The sequence below is a fragment of the Caretta caretta genome, chromosome 3, assembly GCF_965140235.1.
Source record: "Caretta caretta isolate rCarCar2 chromosome 3, rCarCar1.hap1, whole genome shotgun sequence".
NCBI lineage: Eukaryota > Metazoa > Chordata > Testudines > Cheloniidae > Caretta > Caretta caretta.
In genome coordinates this window covers 186,453,279-186,479,299 of record NC_134208.1, presented here as the reverse complement: position 1 = coordinate 186,479,299, position 26,021 = coordinate 186,453,279, and the positions used below count along the sequence as shown (strand labels likewise).

Here is a 26,021-nt window from a genome sequence, read left to right as displayed (position 1 = left end):
TCCAGGGGTTCTCAGGACAACTTTTTTGGTGGCCTTAGAGTACGGCCACCAACTCTTGCTGGCAGCCACTCTCACACTTTTCCCTAAAATACTTAATTAGCTTTAGGAAAAACAAATAAATATGCACATAGACATGTCCAAAACATTATTTATTGATTGCTAGCTAGAAATCACTTTTCAGAACAGACTATTAACAAACGTGAGTATCACTTTTCACAGCAGACATGCTCAGCCCTGCCAAGCCTGGGGACAAATTAAGCCCTGGATGGGGAGCTGGGAGAGGCAGTAGGGGGCTGGAGTCTGAAGCCCCGGAGCCTGGGGTCTGCCGCCTCATAGCCAGAGCCCAGGGCTGGAGCCCAAAGTCCCTCAGTCAGAACCTTCTGCCCTGCCACCCCAGGGCTGAAGCCCAAAGCCTGAGCCCCACTGCCCTGGGAAGGTGGGGAATTCACTGGCTGCCTGATCCTCCAGGGTTGTGCCCCAGGTGTCTCCAGAGGGGGGCAGAGCCTTTCTGCTGACAGCCCCAGCAATCAACACTAAGGTGGGGCATCCAGGAGCAACAAGGACGGGGACAGGCTGCTATTTTGCCACTCACCCCCACCCCATCACAGTTGCAAGAAAAGCCCCTGGTGGCTGCATTTGAGAAATGCTGCCTAGCCACAAACAGAATCAAATACAATTAATATGGCATGTTAGGGAACACAAGTAACTGAATGACAGAATAGTGTCGTGACAAACTTAGTATAGCATCTGCTTGCCCTGATGATCTAGGATTCTAAAATGTAGAAAAGAAAATGGAGAATCTTTTCTTTATTCCAGGGTAAAAGTTATTGAGAGAAATTCTGCTAGAATTCAAAATCTGATATTGAAAATAAGAAATATTAATAAAGTGCCCTCTACAGAAGCTTTGACTCCAAGAAAAAAGAGAAACCCTGCTAAGCCTATACCAGGTAAAGACCAATATTTTGTTAGGCAGCCTGAGCATTTCTTTTGGATTAAAGCTTTACTCTTAACTAAAGAGAAGCCACATACACAAAAGGCTGCAGTGATCCTGTAAGGCACTAGCCCATGTTTGGCTGATATGGAACCTCGCTGGCCCAGTGGAAGCTCTGGAAGGATTCATGCTTCAGGGAGCATAATGCCTTCCAGAGCTCTTTGGTAGTCCTGGGGAGCATGCTGACTGTTACAGAACTTGTGTCTCCTTGATTCTGGAGCAGCTGGGGACCAGTTAAACCCATTTGTGCAACCTGGGGCATCCCTGAGGTCTGTTCTAACTTGTTACTGCTGCAATGGACCCTACTGGCAATTGCAGGAGTGCAGAATCATTAGAACACAGGAAAGCCTCAACCACTTCTTCTCTCCCCTTCCCCGCCCCCCCTTCTATTCCTGTGTCTGTCCCTGGCCTACATTAGGATGTTTGTTATGGCAGGGCTTTCTGCAAGGGGTTGCAGAGCCATCTCTGGGGCTGCTGCACAGACCCTCTTGCACCAGGGGGTTTTCTTAGGATGGGGAACATCCCACTCGGAGTCAGTGCAGCCAGGCCAGCACGAAGGGGTTGTAGAGCAGAGCTGAATTCCCCCACTGCGAACAAGGGTTGATTGTGACCAGCTTGTGTGTGGCAGTGCCAGGGGAGATAGTATCTTTCTCTCACATTGCTCAGAAGATGGTCACAATCTGGCCAGTAATGTTTGGTCAGTACTCAGCAAATGGAATCTAAATAACTAGATGTGCATTATAGTATATAACACAGCATTTGTACATTTGTTTCTAAGTCCTCACTGCTGGAACATTACGCCAAAAACTAACAGATTCAATTACGGCTCTGGAATATTATTGAACCCTAAACTTTTATCACCTTCTGTACATTATTCGTTTTCACTTATTAATAGAGATGGGCTCTAAAGTAAAGGAAGACTTGGATTATGTCTGAGCTGCAAAGTTCAGTTTTGATTTTCAGATTCGAGAACCCTAGCAAATTACATGTCCCACAGTTTCTGTATCCACATGTGTTTGTCACAATTAAGAGCTCATTAAACACATTTCCTTCTTCAACAGGTCTGACTGTAGAAGAATCTCTCAGCTTAGATGCTCTTTCTAGACACCTTGCTCAGCTGGAAGGGAGAGTGCGGGAACTGAAAGCTGACATGATATCAAAATACATCCCTCTGGAGAACAAGGCTGGCCTAGAGCAGGAACTCAAGCACTCATTGGAACTACGAGATAAGGCAGAGGCAGTGAATGAGAAACTCAGACTGAGGTACAAGTGTTCATACTACAACATATTTTTTTATGTTAGGGATGTTCTCTGCAGTGTTCTGTCTGTCACATGGATTTAGCTTTGGTATGTTATTAATTGTTATAGAGGTATTAACAATATCAGTATTAATTGTGCTCAGTACTTTGCAAAATTCCTTGCCCCTAAGAGCTTATAGTCAACTGACAAAGCATGCAGTGTGGTCATTTAGGGTTAGGTCCTGGCTCCCTGTTCTGTCTATTGCTCCAGCAGCACAAAAGAGATAAAGAGCTGCCTCAAGTGTGCAGCCAGGGATTTCCCTGATGTAGGGGGAATACTTGGATGACAGGTGATGAAGATCCTCTGTTGGCAAAGTGGCACTGAGGGGACCACTCTAACTGGTATAATCTAGAGTAGCCCTTAGACTGCTTTAAGTTACACTAGGGGCAATTTTGTCCCCTTCTCCCCCCCTCTCCATCAGTTCTTAGATTGTGAGAGATGAAAGGTGCCTTAGATAAATTGAGTGCAGCTTGCTGCGATCTGGAAATCTAGCTCATAGTATGCTGGTGATTTGAAGATGCATTCAATACAAATCAGAATAAGGCTTTTAATGACATAAATATGACAGCCTTCCTATGTTTGGTGGATTAATGATGCTTGGAAGAAGTGCATTTTCAAAGGGTTTCAAAGGAGGCAGTACCTTTTACATTAGGACAGACAAAGACTCCCATCTGTAATGCGCAGCAAAGAGGAAAGCACAAAGATGAGAGTAGGAGAAGGATAAAAGGGAAGCAGTTGGGGAGGAAGGTTTGGGTGGAAGGGAGGGAAGGAGGGATTAGAATGAGAAGAGATGTGGGCAGAGGTCGAGCTTTATAGAACCTTGAAGTTAAGGGTTAGCATGAACTTGATCCTTCATAGGAAACTACTGAGAAGTTACACTGATCCTAATGAAATGTTCGATTCCCTCTTAAACTGTTTATAGTTATAATAGAATTACATTGGTTGCAAATGCTGTGTCTGCCTGGGCAAAATCTGACAAGAGCACCTCCTTGCAAGAACTCCTCTCTCAAGTGATGGAAAAGAAGGAAGTTGTAAAAGGTAAAACCAATAAAAATAGGCAGACAATATTATGAAGCATGGAAAATATGGGACCAGATTCTCAGCTCATGTAAATTAATCTATTTCCATTGATATAAGATTGCATGGCTCCATTGATACCAGTTGAGAATCTGGCCTATACATTTTTATTTTATTTTTTTAAATGTGGGTTGAGATTTTCAAAGGGGCCTGAAAAAATTAGGTGTCCAAATCCCATTTAGAGTCAGTGGAAGTTGGGCCCCTAATTCCTTTAGGTCCCTTTGAAAGTCCCATCCCTAATGATCTTGGGTCATCCATTTCCCCTATGCATGATGCTGCATGTGTCTAGCTTTTAGGAAAATAAGATTTTTGCCCAGAAATCTGATAAAGGTATAGAAAATATTCGCCAGAGTTATACAGGGGTGAATTTGGTCTATGATGTTTTACTACAGTTAAGATGAAGTTGAGGTGTCCTGAGGTGGTTTATACAGTCTCCACCTCTCATGTGCTACCCAAATCCCTCAGGTTTTTTTCCAGAGTCACAGAGGTTTCCTGCTACTCGTACTTCAAATCATCCAGGTTATTTAGGCAAGTGATGTAGTGATGGTGAAGGATCTTTAAAATGTTTTCCAGTCAGTTGCCTTAGGCCTTCTGACATGATCAGCCTTTTTATGAGCATTAAGCACACTCCAAACACTGTCAAGATCCTCTCAGGTGCTGCATGAGTAGAGTGCAGTGATGCGCTTGGCATCAAATGGAATCTTACTTGTTGCTCTCAACTTGTATTGTTAGACAGATCAAGGGAGATACCTCTTATGTTCCTCCACTCTGCTCCTTCTAATGGGCTTTTAGATTGTGGGTCAAATTCTGCTCCCATTTATATCCCTGTAAATCTATGCACTGAATTCAGTGGACTTACATGGGTGTAACTGAAATCAGAATTTGTCCCTATGTATGTTGTTTGCTGCTAGTTGGAGTTTAAAGTGTGGTCTCCACTCCCAGAGCTAAGGGCCAAACTCTACCCTGAGTGACATTCTGTGCAGCTGCATTGGTTTCAGGTGGAACTGTAGAATGTTTCAATGAGTAGAATTTGGTCGTTAGGGTGTCACCTCTCATTCCTAATCTCTGGCATGCTAAGAGTATGTGTCTGGGGACATAGACAGGGAAACTTTGTCCTAGAATTTACCTGCCCTCATTGAAATCATTTCCTAATTACATTTCCACTTGTGGGAGACTTCTTCCGTCTTTTCAACGCTTGAAACATGCATTAGTTTATAGAAGGTCCCTTTCCTGCTTGCTAATGCAAAATAGCCTGGCTAAAACTGTAAACCCATCTTTCTTGAAAGACACATTTCTATGGATCAAAATCTATTCTCTTCTTGTACTCTTGCAATGTTAATGCTGATTTTGTCTATTGAAATAATAACACATTTACCTCCCATTGATGTGTCTAACTTTCAGCTGCTGCTGCCTTTAGCATCTCTCATATATTTGAACATGACCCCAGCAAGAGTAAAGAGGCTGAAGATTTGCTTGAATATATTGAAAGGTAAATAGAATGCAACTCTTATACTCTACTCTGTGTAAGCAGTTTAGAGCATTACAGAGTTTGGATAACATATCATGTTTAATGCAGTCCCTCCAGGGCAAATTAGGATTTTGTAAAAAGAGCACTCTTTTCTTCTTTTTGTGAATGTCTGGTGTTTGTAAAATGTGCTTGCTAGCCTGACAGCCCTGCGGACCTACATAGAATATCAGGGTTGGAAGGGACCTCAGGAGGTCATCTAGTCCAACCCCCTGCTCAAAGCAGGACCAATCCCCAACTAAATCATCCCAGCCAGGGCTTTGTCAAGCCTGACCTAAAAAATATCTAAACAACAGTTGGTTATCCACATACCAGATGTAGCAAAAGCAGCTTCTCCACACTGCTCTACTCATGTGAGTCAGCCCTGTCCTGGAAGATCACTTTTGGGGAGTAAAGGGTAGTTTTAACTTTACAGTCCATTCCATCCTTGGCCTGTTTGCTGAAACTGCCAACAAAGGTACAAGCAGTGGAGGTGGGTTTGTTTGTTGGTGATATGAACACCTCTGAGGAGATTACTTTGGTCTAGATTTTTTCCTAAAGATCCCAATAGGTACCAAGTACGATTTTCAAAAGCACTAGGTGCCTGTTGAGAGTTAGGTGCTTTTAAAAATCCCACTGAGCGCCTGTCTTCATCTTTAGGTGCCTAAATATCTTTAAAACTCTTGCAACTAAGAACTGGAATGAGATCATAAACTCATTTTACACTGTCCACTGAATAACCATGAAATGGTAACAGCTTCCAGGTACTACCAGTCTAGACTGGATTTGACCTCAGTTTGATCCGTGAGCTGAAAGGCCATATTCCACCATACCAGTGCCTCCCAAATCAGCATCTTAAATATAACATTGAAATCTAACTGCAACAGCTTCTTTCTGGAGATCACTATTTGTTAACCCAACAGCAGTGCAGCAAATCAGTCTTTCAGGAGAAAATCTAATTGACACAGTCAGGAGGTGAATGATAATAGAGGCATAGCCAGTTTTAGTAGGGACATTTCAGGGGCTTAATCATAGGCTATCATTATTATAGGCTCTGAGTTCAGTTAACTGGACTCCCAGTCTAGATATGGTTCCCCTTAACGGAGTAATTTGGGACAAGATTTCACTCCTACTGCCCTCCGGTACACTGGAAGGGGATGCAGAGAGACCATGTCGTTGATGGACCCCTGAGGAGGAATTCTGGCTGGGAGCACATGCCTTAGCAGCAACTTGGCCACCCTTTGAGCAAGTGCAGTGCACTCTGTCCTCCATGCCCAGCTGGCGATAAAAGCCAGTGTGGAAACCACGGCATCAGCTTCCCCTGTCCTCCCTGCCTGATAGCAGCACTGAGGGGGATCAGGGATGACACTATTCAACAGCCATTCTTAGCACAAAGGGGAAGCTTCTTGCACCCTCCCTCCCCTAGGAGCCCATGCAGAACATAATATGGGCAGAATCTCACCATTGAATAGTTAATGCAGATGTAGACAACTTTCTGGGTTACTCTCTTGCACAGCTGGTGTTGTGTGCTTTGCAACCTGATTTCCTCATTTAAATGCCTTGTCAGGCCTCCTTTCTTTTGGTCCGCTTTCCATTGATGATCCAGTTCCTGAACACCACTGTGGACACTGTATAAGTTGCTAGGCAGTGTGGTCAGCATTCTATGATCCAGTGTGTAGTGCCTATACTGATGATGTGTACCAAAAGATGAAGATGAGGATAAAGGTAATTTGGGGAACTGAGAGACATTCAATACTGCCACTTGCTGTCACCAGATTTGCTTTCATACAGAAGTACTAGATATTTTAATATATTCTTTGTATTAAAGCCGTGGTATTGCCCATGTCTTTGACATTTGATTCTAGGCTTTCTGGAATTCCTTCCTTGGCTAGTTCACCACATCATCAACCGATCATTTCTTTTTTGTTTTTGTGTCAGTGCTATATTACATTGTCTTTTCCTTCATCTGTCCTAGATTCAATGAATTGTTTTCATATGGTCAGTATGAGACTGCAGCAGTTTATGCTGCAAACTGTCCTAGAGGAATTCTCCGCAATGAAGAAACCATGATGAAATTTAAGGGTATGGAATTTAGATGGAAATACTGTTGGTCACATTCTAAGCTGGTAAAAATTGACATCACTGTTGATTCAAATAGTGCGACACTGACTTACGCCTGCTGAGAATCTGGCTCTATTACTCATGTTGAAAGGAGCCTTGAAGGGACAAAAGTGAATTACTTGTGCATTTGGATTTTACATTTAACACTTCAGAGTAAATATAAAAATAACCTAAGGTATGCTGCGATAAAAAACCCATGGCACAAGGTATCAGAGCCCAGGTTAGCTGACTTGGGCTCATGGGGCTCAGGCTGCATGGCTAATAATAGTAGTGTAGATGTTTATGCTCAGGTTGGAGACCAGCCTCTGAGACTCACTCTCTTCACAGGTCTCAGAGCCTGGGCTCCAGTCTGAGCCTGAACATCTACGTTGCAATTTTATAACCCTGCAGCATGAGCTCAAGTCAGCTGACCTGGGCCAGCTGCAGCTGTGCCACAGGTCTCTTATTGTCGGGTAGACTAAGGGTCCAGATTCTTGGTGCCGTGTCTGGTCACTTTGCACTCAGGCAATGCAAAGGTGCCACACAACTGGATTCTCCTTGCACAAAGGAATCTTTGAGTGGCATAAAGGTAGCATGGCTGACTTTGCCACCTGCTCTTCCTCCTGTGTTTCAGGGGTGTGGCAGGCTCTGGGTGACGGGGCAGCTCCGAACACAAAGAGTTCCATTCAATTCTTGGCCACAGCCCACCGCAGCTAGCAAAACGTAGAGAAGTCTAATGGCTTATCTACGTTTTGCTAAGTTACGCTGGTGGCCATTTCAGTCATTGGTCAGGCTGAGAATCTGGGGAGGCATAAAACGAACTTTGCCTCCCTATGTGGTGCAGCTCAGTAGTGACCTTAAGATCCAGTTTGAAGTTGTCTATACTTGTACTTAAACTGTCTTATTTCCACTTATAAATTAAGTGTATGCAAATAGGTGTGCACAACCGTGCTCATATTACTTTGAAAATCTGGCCCTTCATGCCCTATGCATTAGCTAGAAAAGTTGTTTGAATCACCTGACAGTGTTCCATTCAGCTTATAATTAGGGTCTGAAATACGGATCGTTATCAGTCCAGTAAGGATCAGTAATGCTGTTTACATGCCTGAGATAAATACAGACATGTTCCTTGGTTGTTTTTAGTCCTCCATACTCTGTCCTCCTTTGAATTTGAGGACACAACATGCAGTGAGCATCACTGGTGTCAGTGATGAAGCAGTTGCAGCTTGGTCTTTCCCCTGCAGGTGCTGGAGGGAATGCTGAGAATACCACTGAATTTTATTTTATTACTATTTTTTTCTTCTTCTTCCTCTTTTCACTTTATAGGCAATTGTTAAAGACCAAAAGTAAAGAAGTACAAAAGAACTATGTTAAATTAATATTCAGAATCTGAATTACAAATTAGACAGTAAGCTTTATGTTAGGGCCCGATCTGGCAAAAATTTACTCACTTGCTGAAAATTATGTTCCATTGACTTCAATGGCACTACTCATGTGAGCAGAGATAAGTGTATGCATACATGTTTTCAAGATTGGGGCCTTAGATATAAATCTTTGGGAATACAGACTGAGTCTTCCTATGGGGTTTACAGTGCACAGCACAACAGGGCACAATTATGATTGGTGCTATTGCAATACAAATAATAAGTAATAATATATCAATAATAAAAGAAGGATCAAAGCAAGGAAACTGGGTTAAAGTTGCCTTTACTCTTAACTATAAAACCGACATCCTATACAGAAAGTTTTATAGTGAACTGTCTGTAGCCTTACCACTAGGAGGTTCATTTTCAAAGTGATATGCAGGCATTTCACTAGGCAACTCTATGTAGCCTCAGTGGTTTAAATCCACACATTTTGCTATGAAAATTTGCCTTTAGGTGTCCACAGATAATGTCCAATCATGTGATGTGCCCACCATCTTCTGTACTGAGCAGCCTCAATTCTCATTGACTAGCATGGCAGCAGAGGGGGCTCAGCATCTTGCAGGATTGAGCCTTTAGTTCAGATTTGTCCAGGAGATTCTGGGGACATCAGCAAAGCAAAAAAAACCACCCCAACTACTGGAAAAATATAAATGCTATTTTCCAAAATATTTTGCTCAGTGACTTTCCTTTTCCTCCTTCTAGCTCTTGGTGCTGTTAAAGGGAGGATTCTCCCTTTGCTGAGATATTTTGAGGCCCTCATAAGCTCAAGTGCTGCAGTTAGACACCCTCTGTGTGCAGCCATGACTCTGGAAGCAATCAAATGTGCATTGTTTGAAAAACAGTTAAATCTAGTTATGCACTGGGTCACACAGCAAAGGTAAGTAGGCGTGTAGTGTACTTGGATTCATATGGGTATGTACCCTTCCCCTGTAAAAGTTGCATTCATGCTTTTTCTAAGTGATCAGGCCTTGCCTGTTAAAAAAGATCACTCTCCTTTTCTTGTGAATTAGAACCATGCAAACACAATATCACAAAATGGCAATCTCGCAGATACAGTTCTTCAATGCTATTTATTAAATTCACCGTGGCATAAACCAAGAAAAATGAAGAGCATGAAAAGCTATTTTTGCAGAATGCAACATTTCATTTAAGATATCAGCCTTTGTTAGATCGCTGCAGACCAAAATTTTGTTTCAGGCCCCTTTTCTCCTATACTCTAGTAAAAAGTTATATGAAAATCAGATCGTGAGACTGTTTTTTGTTCTGGTACCATTTTTTAAAAATTAAAAACCTTCAGTTATTGGAAAAGCTAGAAGTTTTGTTTTTACTCTTATATGTGACTGTTTCTATAATAACAGCAGTATCTATACAGTATTTAATACAATTACTTCAAGAGACAGACCTGAACTGGAAACTCAAAGCTATCTTCCACCCCCTGTATTTCATTTTTGGGGATTGAAGTATTCAAATTCGCAGAACTAATAGTGCCTCTGCAATTTTGCTTTTGGATCAAATCCTAAACTGGAAGGAACCTGTTTTCCAGATCCATTTCAGATGCATTTTAAAAGAGTGGAAATCCCACAAGAACAGTTTGGGAGATTTCCACTGTTCAGCATGGCATTAATCTAATTAGAATTCTGACATATGGGGCATGTCTCTTTATGGCTTTTCCTACCTCATGCGGTAATCTTTCCAAAAGAGCCATTATAGCATATTATATCACTAGAATTATAGTAATTGCTAAATCAATAGGACACTGGAAATTATGTTGAAATGTCAAGCCAGGCCTCGTATGTGGAGGAGGACAGGAGGTCTACATCCTTTTGTCAAAACTATAAGGTTAGTAAAGATGTCTCAGCCTGACGCACACTCTGAAGTGCTTTATTATGACTTTAGAATGGGACTGTAGAAATATTAAAAAATTCTAAAATTACTTGAATTATAGGCAGAGCTGGTAGCAATACCAAAGTTAAGGGTGCCTAACACTTTCCATCATAAGCCCCCATTTTCAGTTTCTTGTACTCTGCAAAGCTTTACCTGTTCAGGCTGAAATTTTCCATGCCAGATGTCTTCCTCAGTCTGAATTTCTTCGCAAAGTTTAAACAAAACCATTTCTGAGAATGATATTAGAGAAAAGTAGGTTGTTTTGCCAATGTTAAAAAAAATTCTTTCTTTGAAGAGAAACTCCATGCATTGGAGTAGGAACTTGAAATTGTTAGAGTAGCATTGGAGTCAGGGAGGTGTTTTTTCCTGCCTCTGAGGCAGTCCATCCAAATTTGGCCAAGTTATAAATATCTGAAATCTCCAGACATTTTGTCTGCACTGAACTTGCTATAGCCTCACACAGTTCCTTTATGCCAGCTGCACTGATTATCCTCTGAGGTTCTTATGTGTCTACCCCACGAATGCCCTGAGTAGGTTCCCAACTCAGCAGCAGACTCTTTGCCTGACTTACCAGGTGTCACAAAGTGGGCAGAACACACATTTCCCTTCCCCATACACGTTCTTGCACCCCAACTGGAATCACACATATACAGGAGGGCTGCAGTTGCCTGTTCCAACCACCAATGGCTAACATGGCACAGGCAGTGATGAAGAGGCTGTCTGTTCCGTGCTCCTAGATCTCTGTCTGCTGTGGCCCAAGCACATGGAAGGGGAAGGAGGAAACAACCTAACTCAAAAGCAGAGTTGGGGACAAGGGCAGAGGGGCACAAGAGCTGAAGGGGAGCAGTCAGTCTGGTATTTTCACACACAATCCAGTTCCGGTGTAACTGTTTTTGAAGTGCTCCAGAGTTATGAAAACACACAAATGACTATCTGGTTTGTTTTATTACCTTGTTTTCTTCAGGCTGACGTTTTGTGAGGCAGCAGGGGATGTGATTTATGACTATGGGGAGGTGGAACCATTCAACAAGTCCAAGTGTTTGGCTTTGGCTCAGATTGCCTACAGTCAGTGTGGCGTGCATAAGAAAGCTGCTCTGTGCTTGTGTAAACAGGGCCAAATTTGTGGAGCAATGGATTATATACAGCAATTCAAACACTTCACTTTCGGTAAATAACAGGGCATTTATTATATTGTCTTTCATCATTTTTCTACCAAATGTTTATCTCAGGGTTAAAAATTAAATCTTATCATGGTAACACTTTGGACTAAATTTTTAAATTGTACATTTTAAATTCACAGTAAAAATCCAATTCTGTTCTCATTGAGTATAATAGAAGCAGTATTTGGCTCTTAAGATGCCACTGCATATGTAAATAATATAAATAACTAGATATGTTACCCTAAAAGCAACTAAAGTGACTAGTTCAGTTGGAAATAGGGAATTTCTTCAGAGAACCATGCTTCAGTAGCTCCCGATTGATCTGCCATAGAGACTAGTGTGAGATTGGTAGAGGACTCCATAGCCTAAAGTTTCAAAATCTAAGAGGCTAGTTTGACCCATCTGTAGTTTAATCATAGATTCATTAATCTGATAACTAGAGGCTGCAGAGAAATTCTTTAAATATGATAATGGAAACTGAGGTAATTGCCTAATGAGTTCTTAGCGTCATTTGCACCTGTGCAAAGTGGTTATAAAACCCTGGCAAATCATAATGGCACCATTTTACACTCGGTACATAAACTGCACTGAAGTGTAGAATCAGGCCCTCTGAGAATATGTCTATAAAGCAGATTCTGATAGTTAATCATTCCCAGCCTCTGTCTTGGCAAAGCCCTTGTCATAAATATAAAGGGAAGGGTAACCACCTTTCTGTATACAGTGCTATAAAATCCCTCCTGGCCAGAGGCAAAATCCTTTCACCTGTAAAGGGTTAAGAAGCTAAGGTAACCCTGCTGGCACCTGACCTAAAATGGCCAGTGAGGGGACAAGATTCTTTCAAATCTGGAGGGGGGGGGGGGCAAAGGATTTGGGCTGTCTGTGTGATGATTCTGCTGGGAACAGATCAGGAATGCAAGCTTTACAACTCCTGTAAAGTTAGTAAGTAATCTAGCTAGAAAATGTGTTAGATTTTCTTTTGTTTAATGGCTTGTAAAATAAGCTGTGCTGGAGGGAATGTGTATTCCTGTGTTTGTGTCTTTTTGTAACTGAAGGTTTTGCCTAGAGGGATTCTCTCTGTTTTGAATCTGATTACCCTGTAAGGTATTTACCATCCTGATTTTACAGAGGTGATTCTTTTACCTTTTCTTTAATTAAAATTCTTCTTTTAAGAACTGGATTGATTTTTCATTGTTCTTAAGATCCAAGGGTTTGGGTCTGTGTTCACCTGTACCAATTGGTGAGGATTATTATCGAGCCTTCCCCAGGAAAGTGGATGTAGGGCTTGGGGGGGATATTTTGGGGGAAGACGTCTCCAAGTGGTCTCTTTTCCTGTTCTTTGTTTGAAACGCTTGGTGGTGGCAGCATACTGTTCAAGGACAAGGCAAAGTTTGTACCTTGGGGAAGTTTTTAACCTAAGCTGGTAAGAATAAGCTTAGGGGGTCTTTCATGCAGGTCCCCACATCTGTACCCGAGAATTCAGAGTGGGGAAGGAACCTTGACAGCCCTTCTCTCCAAACTTGACATAGAATGTTGTGAATGAGTTCCTCTGTCTAGTTTGACATGAAAATGTCCTCAGGTTTTTATCTGATGGGCTAAATCCTTAAAGTATCCATCGTTTATTTCTTTTGACACCAGTACATTAGATTCTGTTGTCTCCAAAAGCATCATGTTTAAAAGCTGTCTGACTGCATATGGCATTGTCATTGCATAGCAGACCTGCAAGTTCAAGGTCTTTTAAAGCCTAAGGAATATTGGCCAAACTAGGAGTGTTTTAATTCACTAACCCCTTTAATTTATTTTTGGATTTCTCTGCTAGTTATTATTCACATTTCTCATAAAGTATTTTATTTCTTGCGTTCTCTTGCCATCCTTCCCAACTTTTTATGTATGTTTGTATATATGTTTAATTTATTTGTATATAAATATTTAATTTAATAATTTATGAACACACATTTTGTAGCATTTCAGTATCTTTTATAAATAGATAATGGTGTATATTTTTATAGCAACATCCCTGATGTCAGAGTCCCTGTGAGCAGGGGGGTCTGTTGCAGCTTGTATCTTTGGAGAAGAGAAAATAATTTAGCTGTAATAATTATTCTTTTAAGTTTTAGTTAGGTATAATAGATCAACCCACAACCACTACCCATCTGAGGTGAGGCTTCTTCATGCATTTAGGGATTAATAACAAGAATTTTTGTTATAAGATGGGGACTCATCAGTTGGAAGTAACAGAGGAGGAGAAGGACCTTGGAGTATTGGTTGATCACAGGATGACTGTGAGCCACCAATGTGATATGGCCGTGAAAAAAGCTAATGCGGTCTTGGGATGCATCAGGCGAGGTATTTCCAGTAGAGTAAGGAGGTGGTAGTACCATTGTACAAGGCACTGGTGAGACCTAATTTGGAATAGAATCATAGAATATCAGGGTTGGAAGGGACCCCTGAAGGTCATCTAGTCCAATCCCCTGCTCGAAGCAGGACCAATTCCCAGTTAAATCATCCCAGCCAGGGCTTTGTCAAGCCTGACCTTAAAAACTTCTAAGGAAGGAGATTCTACCACCTCCCTAGGTAACACATTCCAGTGTTTCACCACCCTCTTAGTGAAAAAGTTTTTCCTAATATCCAATCTAAACCTCCTCCCCTGCAACTTGAGACCATTACTCCTCGTTCTGTCATCTGCTACCATTGAGAACAGTCTAGAGCCATCCTCTTTGGAACCCCCTTTCAGGTAGTTGAAAGCAGCTATCAAATCCCCCCTCATTCTTCTCTTCTGCAGGCTAAACAATCCCAGCTCCCTCAGCCTCTCCTCATAACTCATGTGTTCTAGACCCCTAATCATTTTTGTTGCCCTTCGCTGGACTCTCTCCAATTTATCCACATCCTTCTTGTGGTGTGGGGCCCAAAACTGGACACAGTACTCCAGATGAGGCCTCACCAATGTCGAATAGAGGGGAACGATCACGTTCCTCGATCTGCTCGCTATGCCCCTACTTATACATCCCAAAATGCCATTGGCCTTCTTGGCAACAAGGGCACACTGCTGACTCATATCCAGCTTCTCGTCCACTGTCACCCCTAGGTCCTTTTCCGCAGAACTGCTGCCTAGCCATTCGGTCCCTAGTCTGTAGCGGTGCATTGGATTCTTCCATCCTAAGTGCAGGACCCTGTACTTATCCTTATTGAACCTCATCAGATTTCTTTTGGCCCAATCCTCCAATTTGTCTAGGTCCTTCTGTATCCTATCCCTCCCCTCCAGCGTATCTACCACTCCTCCCAGTTTAGTATCATCCGCAAATTTGCTGAGAGTGCAATCCACACCATCCTCCAGATCATTTATGAAGATATTGAACAAAACCGGCCCCAGGACCGACCCTTGGGGCACTCCACTTGATACCGGCTGCCAACTAGACATGGAGCCATTGATCACTACCCGTTGAGCCCGACAATCTAGCCAGCTTTCTACCCACCTTATAGTGCATTCATCCAGCCCATACTTCTTTAACTTGCTGACAAGAATACTGTAGGAGACCGTGTCAAAAGCTTTGCTAAGTCAAGATACAATACATCCACTGCTTTCCCTTCATCCACAGAACCAGTAATCTCATCATAAAAGGCGATTAGATTAGTCAGGCATGAACTTCCCTTGGTGAATCCATGCTGGCTGTTCCTGATCACTTTCCTCTCATGCAAGTGCTTCAGGATTGATTCTTTGAGGACCTGCTCCATGATTTTTCCAGGGACTGAGGTGAGGCTGACTGGCCTGTAGTTCCCAGGATCCTCCTTCTTCCCTTTTTTAAAGATTGGCACTACATTAGCCTTTTTCCAGTCATCCGGGACTTCCCCTGTTCGCCACGAGTTTTCAAAGATAATGGCCAATGGCTCTGCAATCACAGCCGCCAATTCCTTCAGCACTCTCGGATGCAACTCGTCCGGCCCCATGGACTTGTGCACGTCCAGCTTTTCTAAATAGTCCCTAACCACCTCTATCTCCACAGAGGGCTGGCCATCTCTTCCCCATTTTGTGATGCCCAGCGCAGCAGTCTGGGAGCTGACCTTGTTCGTGAAGACAGAGGCAAAAAAAGCATTGAGTACATTAGCTTTTTCCACATCCTCTGTCACTAGGTTGCCTCCCTCATTCAGTAAGGGGCCCACACTTTCCTTGGCTTTCTTCTTGTTGCCAACATACCTGAAGAAACCCTTCTTGTTACTCTTGACATCTCTTGCTAGCTGCAGCTCCAGGTGCGATTTGGCCCTGCTGATGTCATTCCTACATGCCCGAGCAATATTTTTATACTCTTCCCTGGTCATATGTCCAACCTTCCACTTCTTGTAAGCTTCTTTTTTATGTTTAAGATCCGCTAGGATTTCACCATTAAGCCAAGCTGGTCGCCTGCCATATTTACTATTCTTTCGACTCATTGGGATGGTTTGTCCCTGTAACCTCAACAGGGATTCCTTGAAATACAGCCAGCTCTCCTGGACTCCTTTCCCCTTCAAGTTAGTCCCCCAGGGGATCCTGGCCATCCGTTCCCTGAGGGAGTCGAAGTCTGCTTTCCTGAAGTCCAGGGTCCATATCCTGCTGCTTACCTTTCTTCCCTGTGTGCAGTTCTGGTCTCCCATATTTAAGAACATAACAATGGTCAGACCAAAGGTCCATCTAGCCCAGTATCCTGTCCACTGACAGTAGCCAATGCCAGGTGCCCCAGAGGGGGTGAACCTAACAGGTAATTATCAAGTGACCTCTCTCCTGCCATCCACCTCCACCCTCTGACAAACAGAGGCGAGGGACACCATTCCTTACCTATCCTGGCTAATAGCCATTAATGGACTTAATCTCCATGAATTTATCCAGTTCTCTTTTAAACCCTGTTATAGTCCTAGCTTTCATAACCTCCTCAGGCAAGGAGTTCCACAGGTTGACTGTGCGCTGAGTGAAGAAGAACTTCCTTTTATTTGTTTTAAACCTGCTCCACATTAATTTCATTTGGTGACCCCTAGTTTTTATATTATGGGAACAAGTAAATAATGTTTCCTTATTCACTTTTTCCACACCACTCATGATTTTATATACCTCTGTCATATCCCCCTTTAGTCTCCTCTTTTCCAAGCTGAACAGGCGTAGCCTCTTTAATCTGTCTTCGTATGGGACCCGTTCCAAACCCCTAATCATTTTAGTTGCCCTTCTCTGAACCTTTTCTAATACCAGCATATCTTTTTTGAGATGAGGAGACCTCATCTTTACGCAGTATTCAAGATGTGGGCATACCATGGATTTATATAAGGGCAATATGATATTTTCTGTTTTATTCTCTATCTCTTTTTTTAATGATTCCTAACATCCTGTTTGCTTTTTTGACTGCCGCTGCACACTGCGTGGACGTCTTCAGAGAACTAGACACGATGACTCTAAGATCTCTTTCCTGATTAGTTGTAGTTAAATGAGCCCCCATCATATATAGTTGTGGTTATTTTTTCCAATGTGCATTACTTTTCATTTATCCACATTAAATTTCATTTGCCATTTTGTTGCCCAATCACTTAGTTTTGTGAGATCTTTTTGAAGTTCTTCACAGTCTGCTTTGGCCTTAACTATCTTGAGCAGTTTAGTATCATCTGCAAACTTTGCCATCTTACTGTTTACCCCTTTCTCCAGATCATTTATGAATAAGTTGAATAGGATTGGTCCTAGGACTGACCCTTGGGGAACACCACTAGTTACCCCTCTCCATTCTGAAAATTTACCATTTATTCCTACCCTTTGTTCCCTGTCTTTTAACCAGTCCTCAGTCCATGAAAGGATCTTCCCTCTCATCCCATGACAACTTAACTTACATAAGAGCCTTTGGTGAGGGACCTTGTCAAAGGCTTTCTGGAAATCTAAGTATACTATGTCCACTGGATCCCTCTTGTCCACATGTTTGTTGACCCCCTCAAAGAACTCTAATGGATTAGTAAGACATGATCTCCACTTACCGGTCTGTAATTGCCAGGATCACCTCTAGAGCCCTTCTTAAATATTGGTGTTACATTAGCTATCTTCCAGTCATTGGGTACAATAGCTGATTTAAAGGACAGGTTACAAACCATAGTTAATAGTTCCGCAATTTCACATTTGAGTTCTTTCGCAACTCTTGGGTGAATGCCATCTGGTCCCGGTGACTTGTTACTGTTAAATTTTTCAATTAATTCCAAAACCTCCTCTAGTGGAGGAGGATGAGTTCAAAGTGGAACAGGTACAGAAAAGGGCTACTAGAATGATCCGAGGAATGGAAAATCTGTCTAATGAAAGGAGACTCAAAGAGCTTGGCTTGTTTAGCCTAACCAAAAGAAGGCTGAGGGGAGATATGATTGCTCTCTATAAATATATCAGAGGGTTAAATACTAGGGAGGGAGAGGAATTATTTAAGCTCTGTTCTTGTGTCAACATTGGTACTAATGGATATAAACTGGCCATCAGGAAATTTAGACTTGAAATTAGACAAAGGGTTTCTAACCATTAGAGGAGTGAAGTTCTGGAAGAGCCTTCCAAGGGAAGCAGTGGGGGCAAAAGACATATCTGGCTTCAAGACTAAGCTTGATAAGTTTATGGAGGGGATGGTATGATGGAATAGCCTAACTTTGGCAATTAATTGATCTTTGACTATTAGCGGTAAATATGACCAATGGCCTGTGATGGGATGGGATCTGAGTGACTACAGAGAATTCTTTCCTGGGTGTCTGGCTGGTGAGTTTTGCCCACATGCTCAGGGTTTTTAGCTGATAGCCATATTTGGGGTTGGGAAGGAATTTTCTTCCAGGGCAATTTGGCAGAGGCCCTGGGGTTTTTTTGCCTTCCTCTGCAGTGTGGGGCAGGGGTCACTTGCTGGAGGATTCTCTGCACCTTGAATTGAGGACTTCAGTAGCTCAGACATAGGTTAGGGGTTTATTATAGGAGTGGGTGAGTAAGATTCTGTGGCCTGCGTTGTGCAGGAGGTCAGACTAGAGGATCATAATGGTCCCTTCTGACCTTAAAGTCTATGACTCTATGAAAATATATGCATCTGATTCCAGATTATGTACATTTCCAATTTGGAAGTTCTGTGCTGGCGCCAATATTGAGCAGTTAAACTATAGAAAACCCCCTCACCACTCTCATGCTAGGAACCTGGGTATTACTACAGCTCTGTATTTTAGATAACTACATTTTAGAAGTAAGTACTTTTCTCTTTTGTCAAACCATAATTGGATTAATTCTGCATCCAAATATATTGACTGAAGTCCTGATTCTGCAGGCACTTAGACACACAGAACGAGTAAAACTAAGCATGTGCCTAAATTTTAGCAGGATTAGGGCCTATATTTGGAAGTGAAGACACTTGATCAGTTATGATGGAAAGCACAGTTGAACACACAACTAGACAATCATGTCCAATACCCACTGGGGTGAAATCCTTGCCCCAGTGAAGTCAATAAGGGTTTTGCCAGGGTAGTCAGGATTTCGATCCATATGTTTCTGCTCTCATGCAATCACATTTCCTTATAGCTTTGTATTGAAAGCGCATGGAGTTGCATGCCTATTTAGATGTACACTTGCTGTTTTTTACCTTTACAAAAAAGATGCATCTATGGATTATGCAGCACTTAATTTAATGCTTTTATTTCTAACTGATAGCTCAAAATATATAAGTTTATACTCCAGATTCTCAGCCAGTGTAAATCAGCATAGCTCCACTGATTATAGATGAAACTATGTTGATTTACACCAGCTATTGATCTGGCCTAGAGACTTTTTCAAAAATCACTTTGCCCCTGTGTAATCCAGATATTATGTTTTTGAAAAATACATGGGACAGTCCTATAGTATGACTTTCCAGTGTAGCTTTCACAAAAATTGTTTTTTGTCAACATGGCTGTACAGCGGAACATTCATCCTCTGTACATTGCAATGGGTGGGAAAAACAAAGACGATGGACGAAGTGAAGATATGTTCTGAAAGATCAAAGAATGCTGATTTGTGAATGCAAACTAATGAAAATGTTGATAGATTTTTAAATGTTGGTTGCACAAATTCAAATTGAAAATTGTCAAAACCTCAAGATGATGCTAATCTTGTCAATAATTTTGCCACCGTATTACATTAAATAGGATTTCCTTCAGCATCAGGCATGCATGTATATTTGGTCCACCTCTTTTTTTTGTCTTGAACAAACCCATTGATTGTGGCTAATACTGATAAAATCCTGTTCACTATTTATTTTTGAGTTGAGTATCATTCATGGATGTTGACAGGCAGTGGCATATTGTTCCATATTTATGTCCCTAAAGAGGGTGTAATATTGCAGAGCACTGATCCTGAAAATATGTTCTATGGGCACATTCAGAAAAGATAGTGAATGCTGCAGGAAAGGTGAAGGAGTGGGTTATAGAAAGGGATGTGGTTCAGCAGAGGTGATCTCTTTTGTAAGTTGTTCCACAGAATTAAAAAGTTAAGCTACTGGCCTAAAATAAATTGAGGCATCTATTTATTTTCTGTATTAGTGATTACATCATTTGAAAGTTAAAATTGGTTTTTCTTTGTATTGGAAGTGTGGATCGTTCAGCTTCAGAGTTATTACCTTGTAAACAAGATGCAGATGCACCCTCAAATTATCTTGTCCTGTTGATTAGTCTGATTATGTTAGCTGAAGAAGTAGGCAGCATAAAGACTACATCACATACTGGATGCATAGATCCTGATTCTCAGCTGCACACAAGGGGTATACAACACAACTTGGGGGGAAAGGGGTGCAAAGGTGGCTTTATGGCACCTTTGTGCTCCCCCCATTCCTAAACTGGCTGTAGTGGGCTGGTTCCCTGGAGTGAGTTAGAGCAGCCTATATGCTGTTCTAATTTACACTAGCTGGCAATAGCCCCATGCTGCCATCATGGCAGTCAAGGATTGCTGAACTGCAGGGAAGACCTGGTCATGCCCCCTTTCCCCAGGTATATCCCTTACACTGACAGTCATGAATGGGGATAGTATATGAGCAGTTAGGCCAGTTCTACAGCAACAAAGCATCCATTGCACTGGGGTGATCCTCTTGCAGGTGGTTAGGTGGCTTTAGGACTGGTGTAGACAGTAGAGCAGCAAAATAGCAGCCCTAACACTGACAAGAATCTGGGGCACATTCTGTTCCTCAATAAATAGCAAAATTATCTATTTAAACTCTCTTGGTTGTTCTTTTGAGCTTGTCCCAAGACCTTGAATAGAGAAATGTAAAAATCCCATCTGGTCAACTCTTCTTACTTCAGAACACATTATGTATTTGCTCAGATACCATACCATCAGCAGTTAATGTTTATAGTACCCGGGACTGGTCAGTGTGAATTCTCCAAAAAAATAGATACGCAGATTAAGCAGAATCATAGATCCATCAAAATTAGGCTATTAGGCCTCACTGTAAATATTTTTTCTTTGTCCTGGAAATTTTATCATTGACTTTAATGAGGCCAGAATTTCACCCTCCGTGTTTACAACCTCAGATACTTGTCAACAGTATTCATATCCTGTCCGGTCATTTAGCCAAACTATGCATATTTAGGTCCCAGTCATGCAGGAAAGGCAGTAGATACTGAAGATGTTTAGCATGCTGCAGGATTGTGCTACTTGGATCTTATTTTTTCTTCATGCCATTTCCTCCATCCACTCAGTCATTTTTCTTTAAATGATTTCTCTCCGTTATGTCAACCTGCATCTGCTGCTGTGGTGCCTATAACTGTTGCAGCATTCTAATATAGGTGCTGTCTCACCAGTGCTATATAGAGAGAGGGGCTGTCACTTCACTGTTCTGGGATGTGACACCTCTGTGTAGCAAACTAAAATCACATTAGCTTCTCTCTGTGGCCATATAGCAATGCAAGTTCATATCACTTTTGCACTCTGCAGTTCCCTAGGCCCCTTTTCAACAGTGCTGCTTTCCAAGTATCTCTCTCCCATTTAATATCTTTCTTCAGATTATTATTCCTCTGTTCTGTTAGGTTGCATTTTCCAGTCTGAATTTATTTCTTGCCCATATTTCTAACAACTTCAAGGTCTCTCTTATTATTTCTATCCTCTTTGATATTTGCAACACTTCCCTAGTTAGTATCATCTGTGAATTTAATTATTGTGCTGTTTATCTTTTCTTCCAGATAAATGAGACCAAATTCTGATCTCACATATACTAGTTTTACACTAACTTATTTGAACTTTCACCTGATTTACCGTGGTCAGTGAGATCAGAATTGGAGTTATCATGCTTGTGTGTTTGTGTGAACACCCACAACTGTATAATGACCTGGATGATTGTTTTCAGATGATTACTTATTCCTACTGAAAAACTGTCCTAGTATTGAGCTAATTCATTGTCTAACTCAAGAGTGGAATGAGAAACCAGCATTATTATCCACTGGGGCTACGATCCTCTCACTCATTGATACTGATCACAAAGAGCATGGTTTACAACTGTTAGAGGACATAAACATGGGTGAGAAGAGTAAGTACAATAAGATATAATTAACAGACATTTATAGTGAAGTTATGTAAATGTCACATTTCTCTATTTTCATTGCAGTATCTGGGAAGTTACAAAGCAATTCCATTGTAAATGGCAATAAAATGAATAAAAACAAAGTTATTGAGGTCACAATCATTTAATTGTGTTAACAAATTTAATTCAGCTAATTTAAAAACACATAGTTAATCTTTTCCCTTTTCCCTTTCCATTGATACTTTCCAAAAAACAAACCGCAAAATTATTGTGTCCATAAATTATTGTGTCGTTGATGCTCCTGTTATCCTTAATCTATACTGGAGAGTGATTAAAATAAGTGAGCTGTAGCTCACGAAAGCTCATGCTCAAATAAATTGGTTAGTCTCTAAGGTGCCACAAGTACTCCTTTTCTTTAAGCACCTTCTGTTGACAATGGGTCCAATTCTGCAATCTCAGTATTTATGGTACTCCCTTTGAGATCAAAAAAGTTACTTTTGCCATGTGCTACAGCCTGCCTTGCTCAGTCCTGTGTTCAAATTAGCACTTTTGGTAGGGTCTGCTGCAAATTCCTGTATTTTCTTCTAGAGTTAAGCACCTTTCTTGGCCATGTAATTTGGCAACTTGGCGCATTTGTTTTTTCCACTTGCAGTGATGATTACTCCCAACTGATGGCCTTATCCTACTCCCACTGAAGTCAATAGCAAAACATCCATTAACTTTATATAAAAATAAAAGGCAGAATTGGGCTACACATTCTCCAGTTTTTCTGCTGGTCATGGGGTTTCAGACATGATTTTGAGTGCTGTGGGAGGATGTGGCTTTTAATCTTTATAAATAAAGTAAACACTACTTTTCTGTTGTATTTTTGATCAGTTTTCTCTTTATTTGGTCCTTACCCTTAGAATTTATCCAACTGGAAAAAGAATTATTGATCTGTAGTCATATTATCCCCTAAGATCATGCCTCTTTTTGTTCTTTGTTTTAATATGAGCAAAGCAGAAACTGATTGAGGGCAAATACTGTGCCACTACATGATATTTTTTTCTTCATCAGATGCACTGGAACAAGTTATTTTAAATGATACGGTCTGTACCTTGGAAGGTTGGAAGAAGATCGCGGATACATGTGCAGAAAATAAGCATGAAAAATTGTCTCAAGAAATCCTCTCGATCCTTACCTCACAGGAAGGAGTGGTTCAGATTTCCCCATTTGATGATGATGCAAAGATAATGGAACATGTTTTCTTGTAGTTCTTCTGTAAAGCAATTGAGGGAGCTCTAACAACATTCAACCGAAGCATCGTTATAGTTATTTGTATGAATTATAGTAAACACTGATCACTCAGAAATAGAGCTGATACTTCTTTTTGCCATCAAATGTAAATTAGTATCCCCTTTTAATACAAGAGTGTCTTAACTGGGAAGGTATATTCAGTGTAGAACAAACTTGGCCTATTTAGTTAATGAATATTGTGAAAGTATGTTTATATATTTCCTTGTATTGAATAGTTCCAAGTTTTTCTTTTGTCCATCTTTATGCTTCAGTCTTTATGCGGGGAGGGAGGGAATCATCATATGAGTCCCATTGCCAATGAAATGAATAAGATTTTGGGACCTCTGGAAGCAAGGAAGACAGTTGTTTCCTGGGGGGCCACATTCTGCCTTCAGAGATATGGCTGCAGTTCCTATTAACTCCAGTGGGTGTTGCACATGCACATCTGACAATTGAATTACACCATCAGAGGCAATCATGAGAGTCTTACTTGGTTCATATTGCTGGCTAAGAGACAGGCATTACAGCCTTCGGAAAAGGAAGATATTCAAATACGGCCTTTGCCAACAAATAAACTGGGTTTGCATTGGCAGAGATTTTCAGAGGTGTGGGCATGAGAGCTGGAAACATCAAATACCAATATAAACAGGAAGAATGCAGATCTGTTTTTATTTATCCTTCCATTTAGTTTAAACTGAATTAGCTCATGATCACTCAAACCACGGTTGTCCTTTACAGTTCTTCTAGGAGGTCCTCACTGTGACAGGTTGGATCATAGAAACCCACTTGGGACTGCCATCTGATGTGCCAAGACTGCCTCTGAGCCTGTTTTCCTTGGCAGCTTGGGACTTCAGAACCCTGCCTGGTTGTGCCAGACATGCTTGCCTGCTACAACCACAGCCCCAGGTCTGAACCACATCCCACACAAGCTGCATGCTTAACTGAAAACAGCTTAAAAAGTGTGCTTGTCTGCAACACTCAGATGCCCAGCTCCCAATGGGGTCCAAACCCCAAATAAATCCGTTTTACCCTGTGTAAAGCTTATACAGGGTAAACTCATAAATTTTCTGTCCTCTATAACACTGATAGAGAAGTATGCACAACTGTTTGCCCCCTCCCCCCCAGGTGTTAATACATACTCTGGGTTAAATAAGTAAAAAGTGGTTTTATTAAATACAAAAAGTAGGACTTAAGTGGTTCCAAGTAATAACAGACAGAACAAAGTGAATTACCAAGCAAAATAAAATAAAACACTCAAGTCCATGTCTAATACAGTAAGAAAGCGATTACAGATGAAATCTCACCCTCAGAGATGTTCCAGTAAGCTTCTTTTACAGACTAGTCTCCTTCTAGTCTGGGTCCAGCAATCATTCACACCCCTGTGGTTACTGTCCTTTGTTCCAGTTTCTTTCAGGTATCCGTTGGGGGTGGAGAGGCTACCTCTTGAGCCAGCTGAAAACAAAATGGAGGGGTCTCCTAGGGGCTTAAATAGACTTTCTCTTGTGGGTGGAGACCCCCTCCTGTCTCCTATGCAGAATCCAGCTCCAAGATGGAGTTTTGGAGTCACATGGGCAAGTCACATGTCCATGCTTGACTGAGTTCCTTACCAGCCAGGCCATGTTCCCGGGAAAGCTCAGATGTGGATTGGCGTCTCCAAGTTCATTGTTAGCTTAAGTGTTTCTTGATTAGGCACTTACTGAGAAGCTGACCAACTGCTTTTCTCAGGAAGCTGACCAACTGCTTCAGTGACGCTACTTAAAATTGAACTAGTACATAGCCCATATTCATAACTTTGAATACAAAAATGATACATGCATACAAATAGGATGAATATATCCAGTAGATCATAACCTTTGCAGCGATATGTTACATGGCATGTCTAGCATAAAATATATTCCAGTTATGTCATATTTCATAAGCATATTTCATAAGCACCTTTAATAAGCATATTTCCATAAAACATTATGGGGTACAACATCACACTCACTACTCATCAATACCAAATCTAAAATGGCATCACCTGTTGTTGGTTCAGCAAGTATTTGGTGAAGAAATCTGTCAGCTATCACATCCCGGAAAATCTGGGCCCTACTATTATTAGTAGCACTTGTCCTCCAATCTGTATGTGGGAAGTTAAAGTATCCTATAATCACACAATTCCCAGTAGAATTTATTTAATTAAAAATATTAAAGAGGTCTCTATCCATACCCAGATTGGATGCTGGGGGTCTATAGCATACTCCAAGGAATATCCACAGGAACCTCTAGTACCTTTCTTTTCCAAAGTGATTTTGACCCAAACAGACTGTCTTATCCAGTCCACCCCTTATAATTTCTTTACAATCTACCTCATGGTTAATATACAATACCACTCCACTATCTTTGCCTGTATTTCTGTCTTTCCTGACTATCACATACCCTTCAATATCTGTACTCCAGTCATGACTATTACTCTACTATTTCTGTTATCCCTATTATACCTGGTTTCACTTCTTGCATCAGTACTATTAGTTCCTCCTTTTTGTTACCCAGGCTCCTTTCATTCCTGTACAAACATCTTAATTGTTGCTCCTTGGCCTTGCCTACATTCCTCTCCCAATTGGGTAGTCATTCTGCCAGTATTGCCTACCTGATCGTTATCTTCACTGTTATTGGCAGGATCTTTCCTCTTAATGTCCATTATCGTACCTATTGCTGTATCCTTTCTTACTTGATTTAGCTCCTTCTCAATGTTAAAATCAGGTATGGATTACATGAGCATTTCCCGTTTCCCCTGAGTTCTTTGTTTAAAGCTCCTTTAATTAGTTGTGCTAA

At 41.3% G+C, this 26,021-nt stretch overlaps 1 protein-coding gene across 8 annotated transcripts in view; it reads left to right on the top strand.

The window, feature by feature from the left end:
* The window catches only part of CLHC1 (clathrin heavy chain linker domain containing 1), a 33,047-nt gene extending 9,764 nt beyond the window's left edge, over positions 1-23,283 (top strand). For 7 of the 8 annotated variants that reach the window (XM_048842363.2, XM_048842362.2, XM_048842361.2 and 4 more), the window contains 9 exons: positions 817-947; positions 2,053-2,254; positions 3,213-3,328; positions 4,769-4,856; positions 6,847-6,953; positions 9,101-9,275; positions 11,247-11,449; positions 21,759-21,938; positions 22,989-23,283. In XM_048842363.2, the coding sequence (XP_048698320.1) occupies positions 817-947; positions 2,053-2,254; positions 3,213-3,328; positions 4,769-4,856; positions 6,847-6,953; positions 9,101-9,275; positions 11,247-11,449; positions 21,759-21,938; positions 22,989-23,185 (1,399 nt within the window). In that variant the 3' untranslated portion in view covers positions 23,186-23,283. The remainder of the gene's footprint in view (positions 1-816; positions 948-2,052; positions 2,255-3,212; positions 3,329-4,768; positions 4,857-6,846; positions 6,954-9,100; positions 9,276-11,246; positions 11,450-21,758; positions 21,939-22,988) is intronic. The other variant, XM_048842366.2, reaches the window with a different exon arrangement.
* Positions 23,284-26,021: the final 2,738 nt, after the last annotated feature.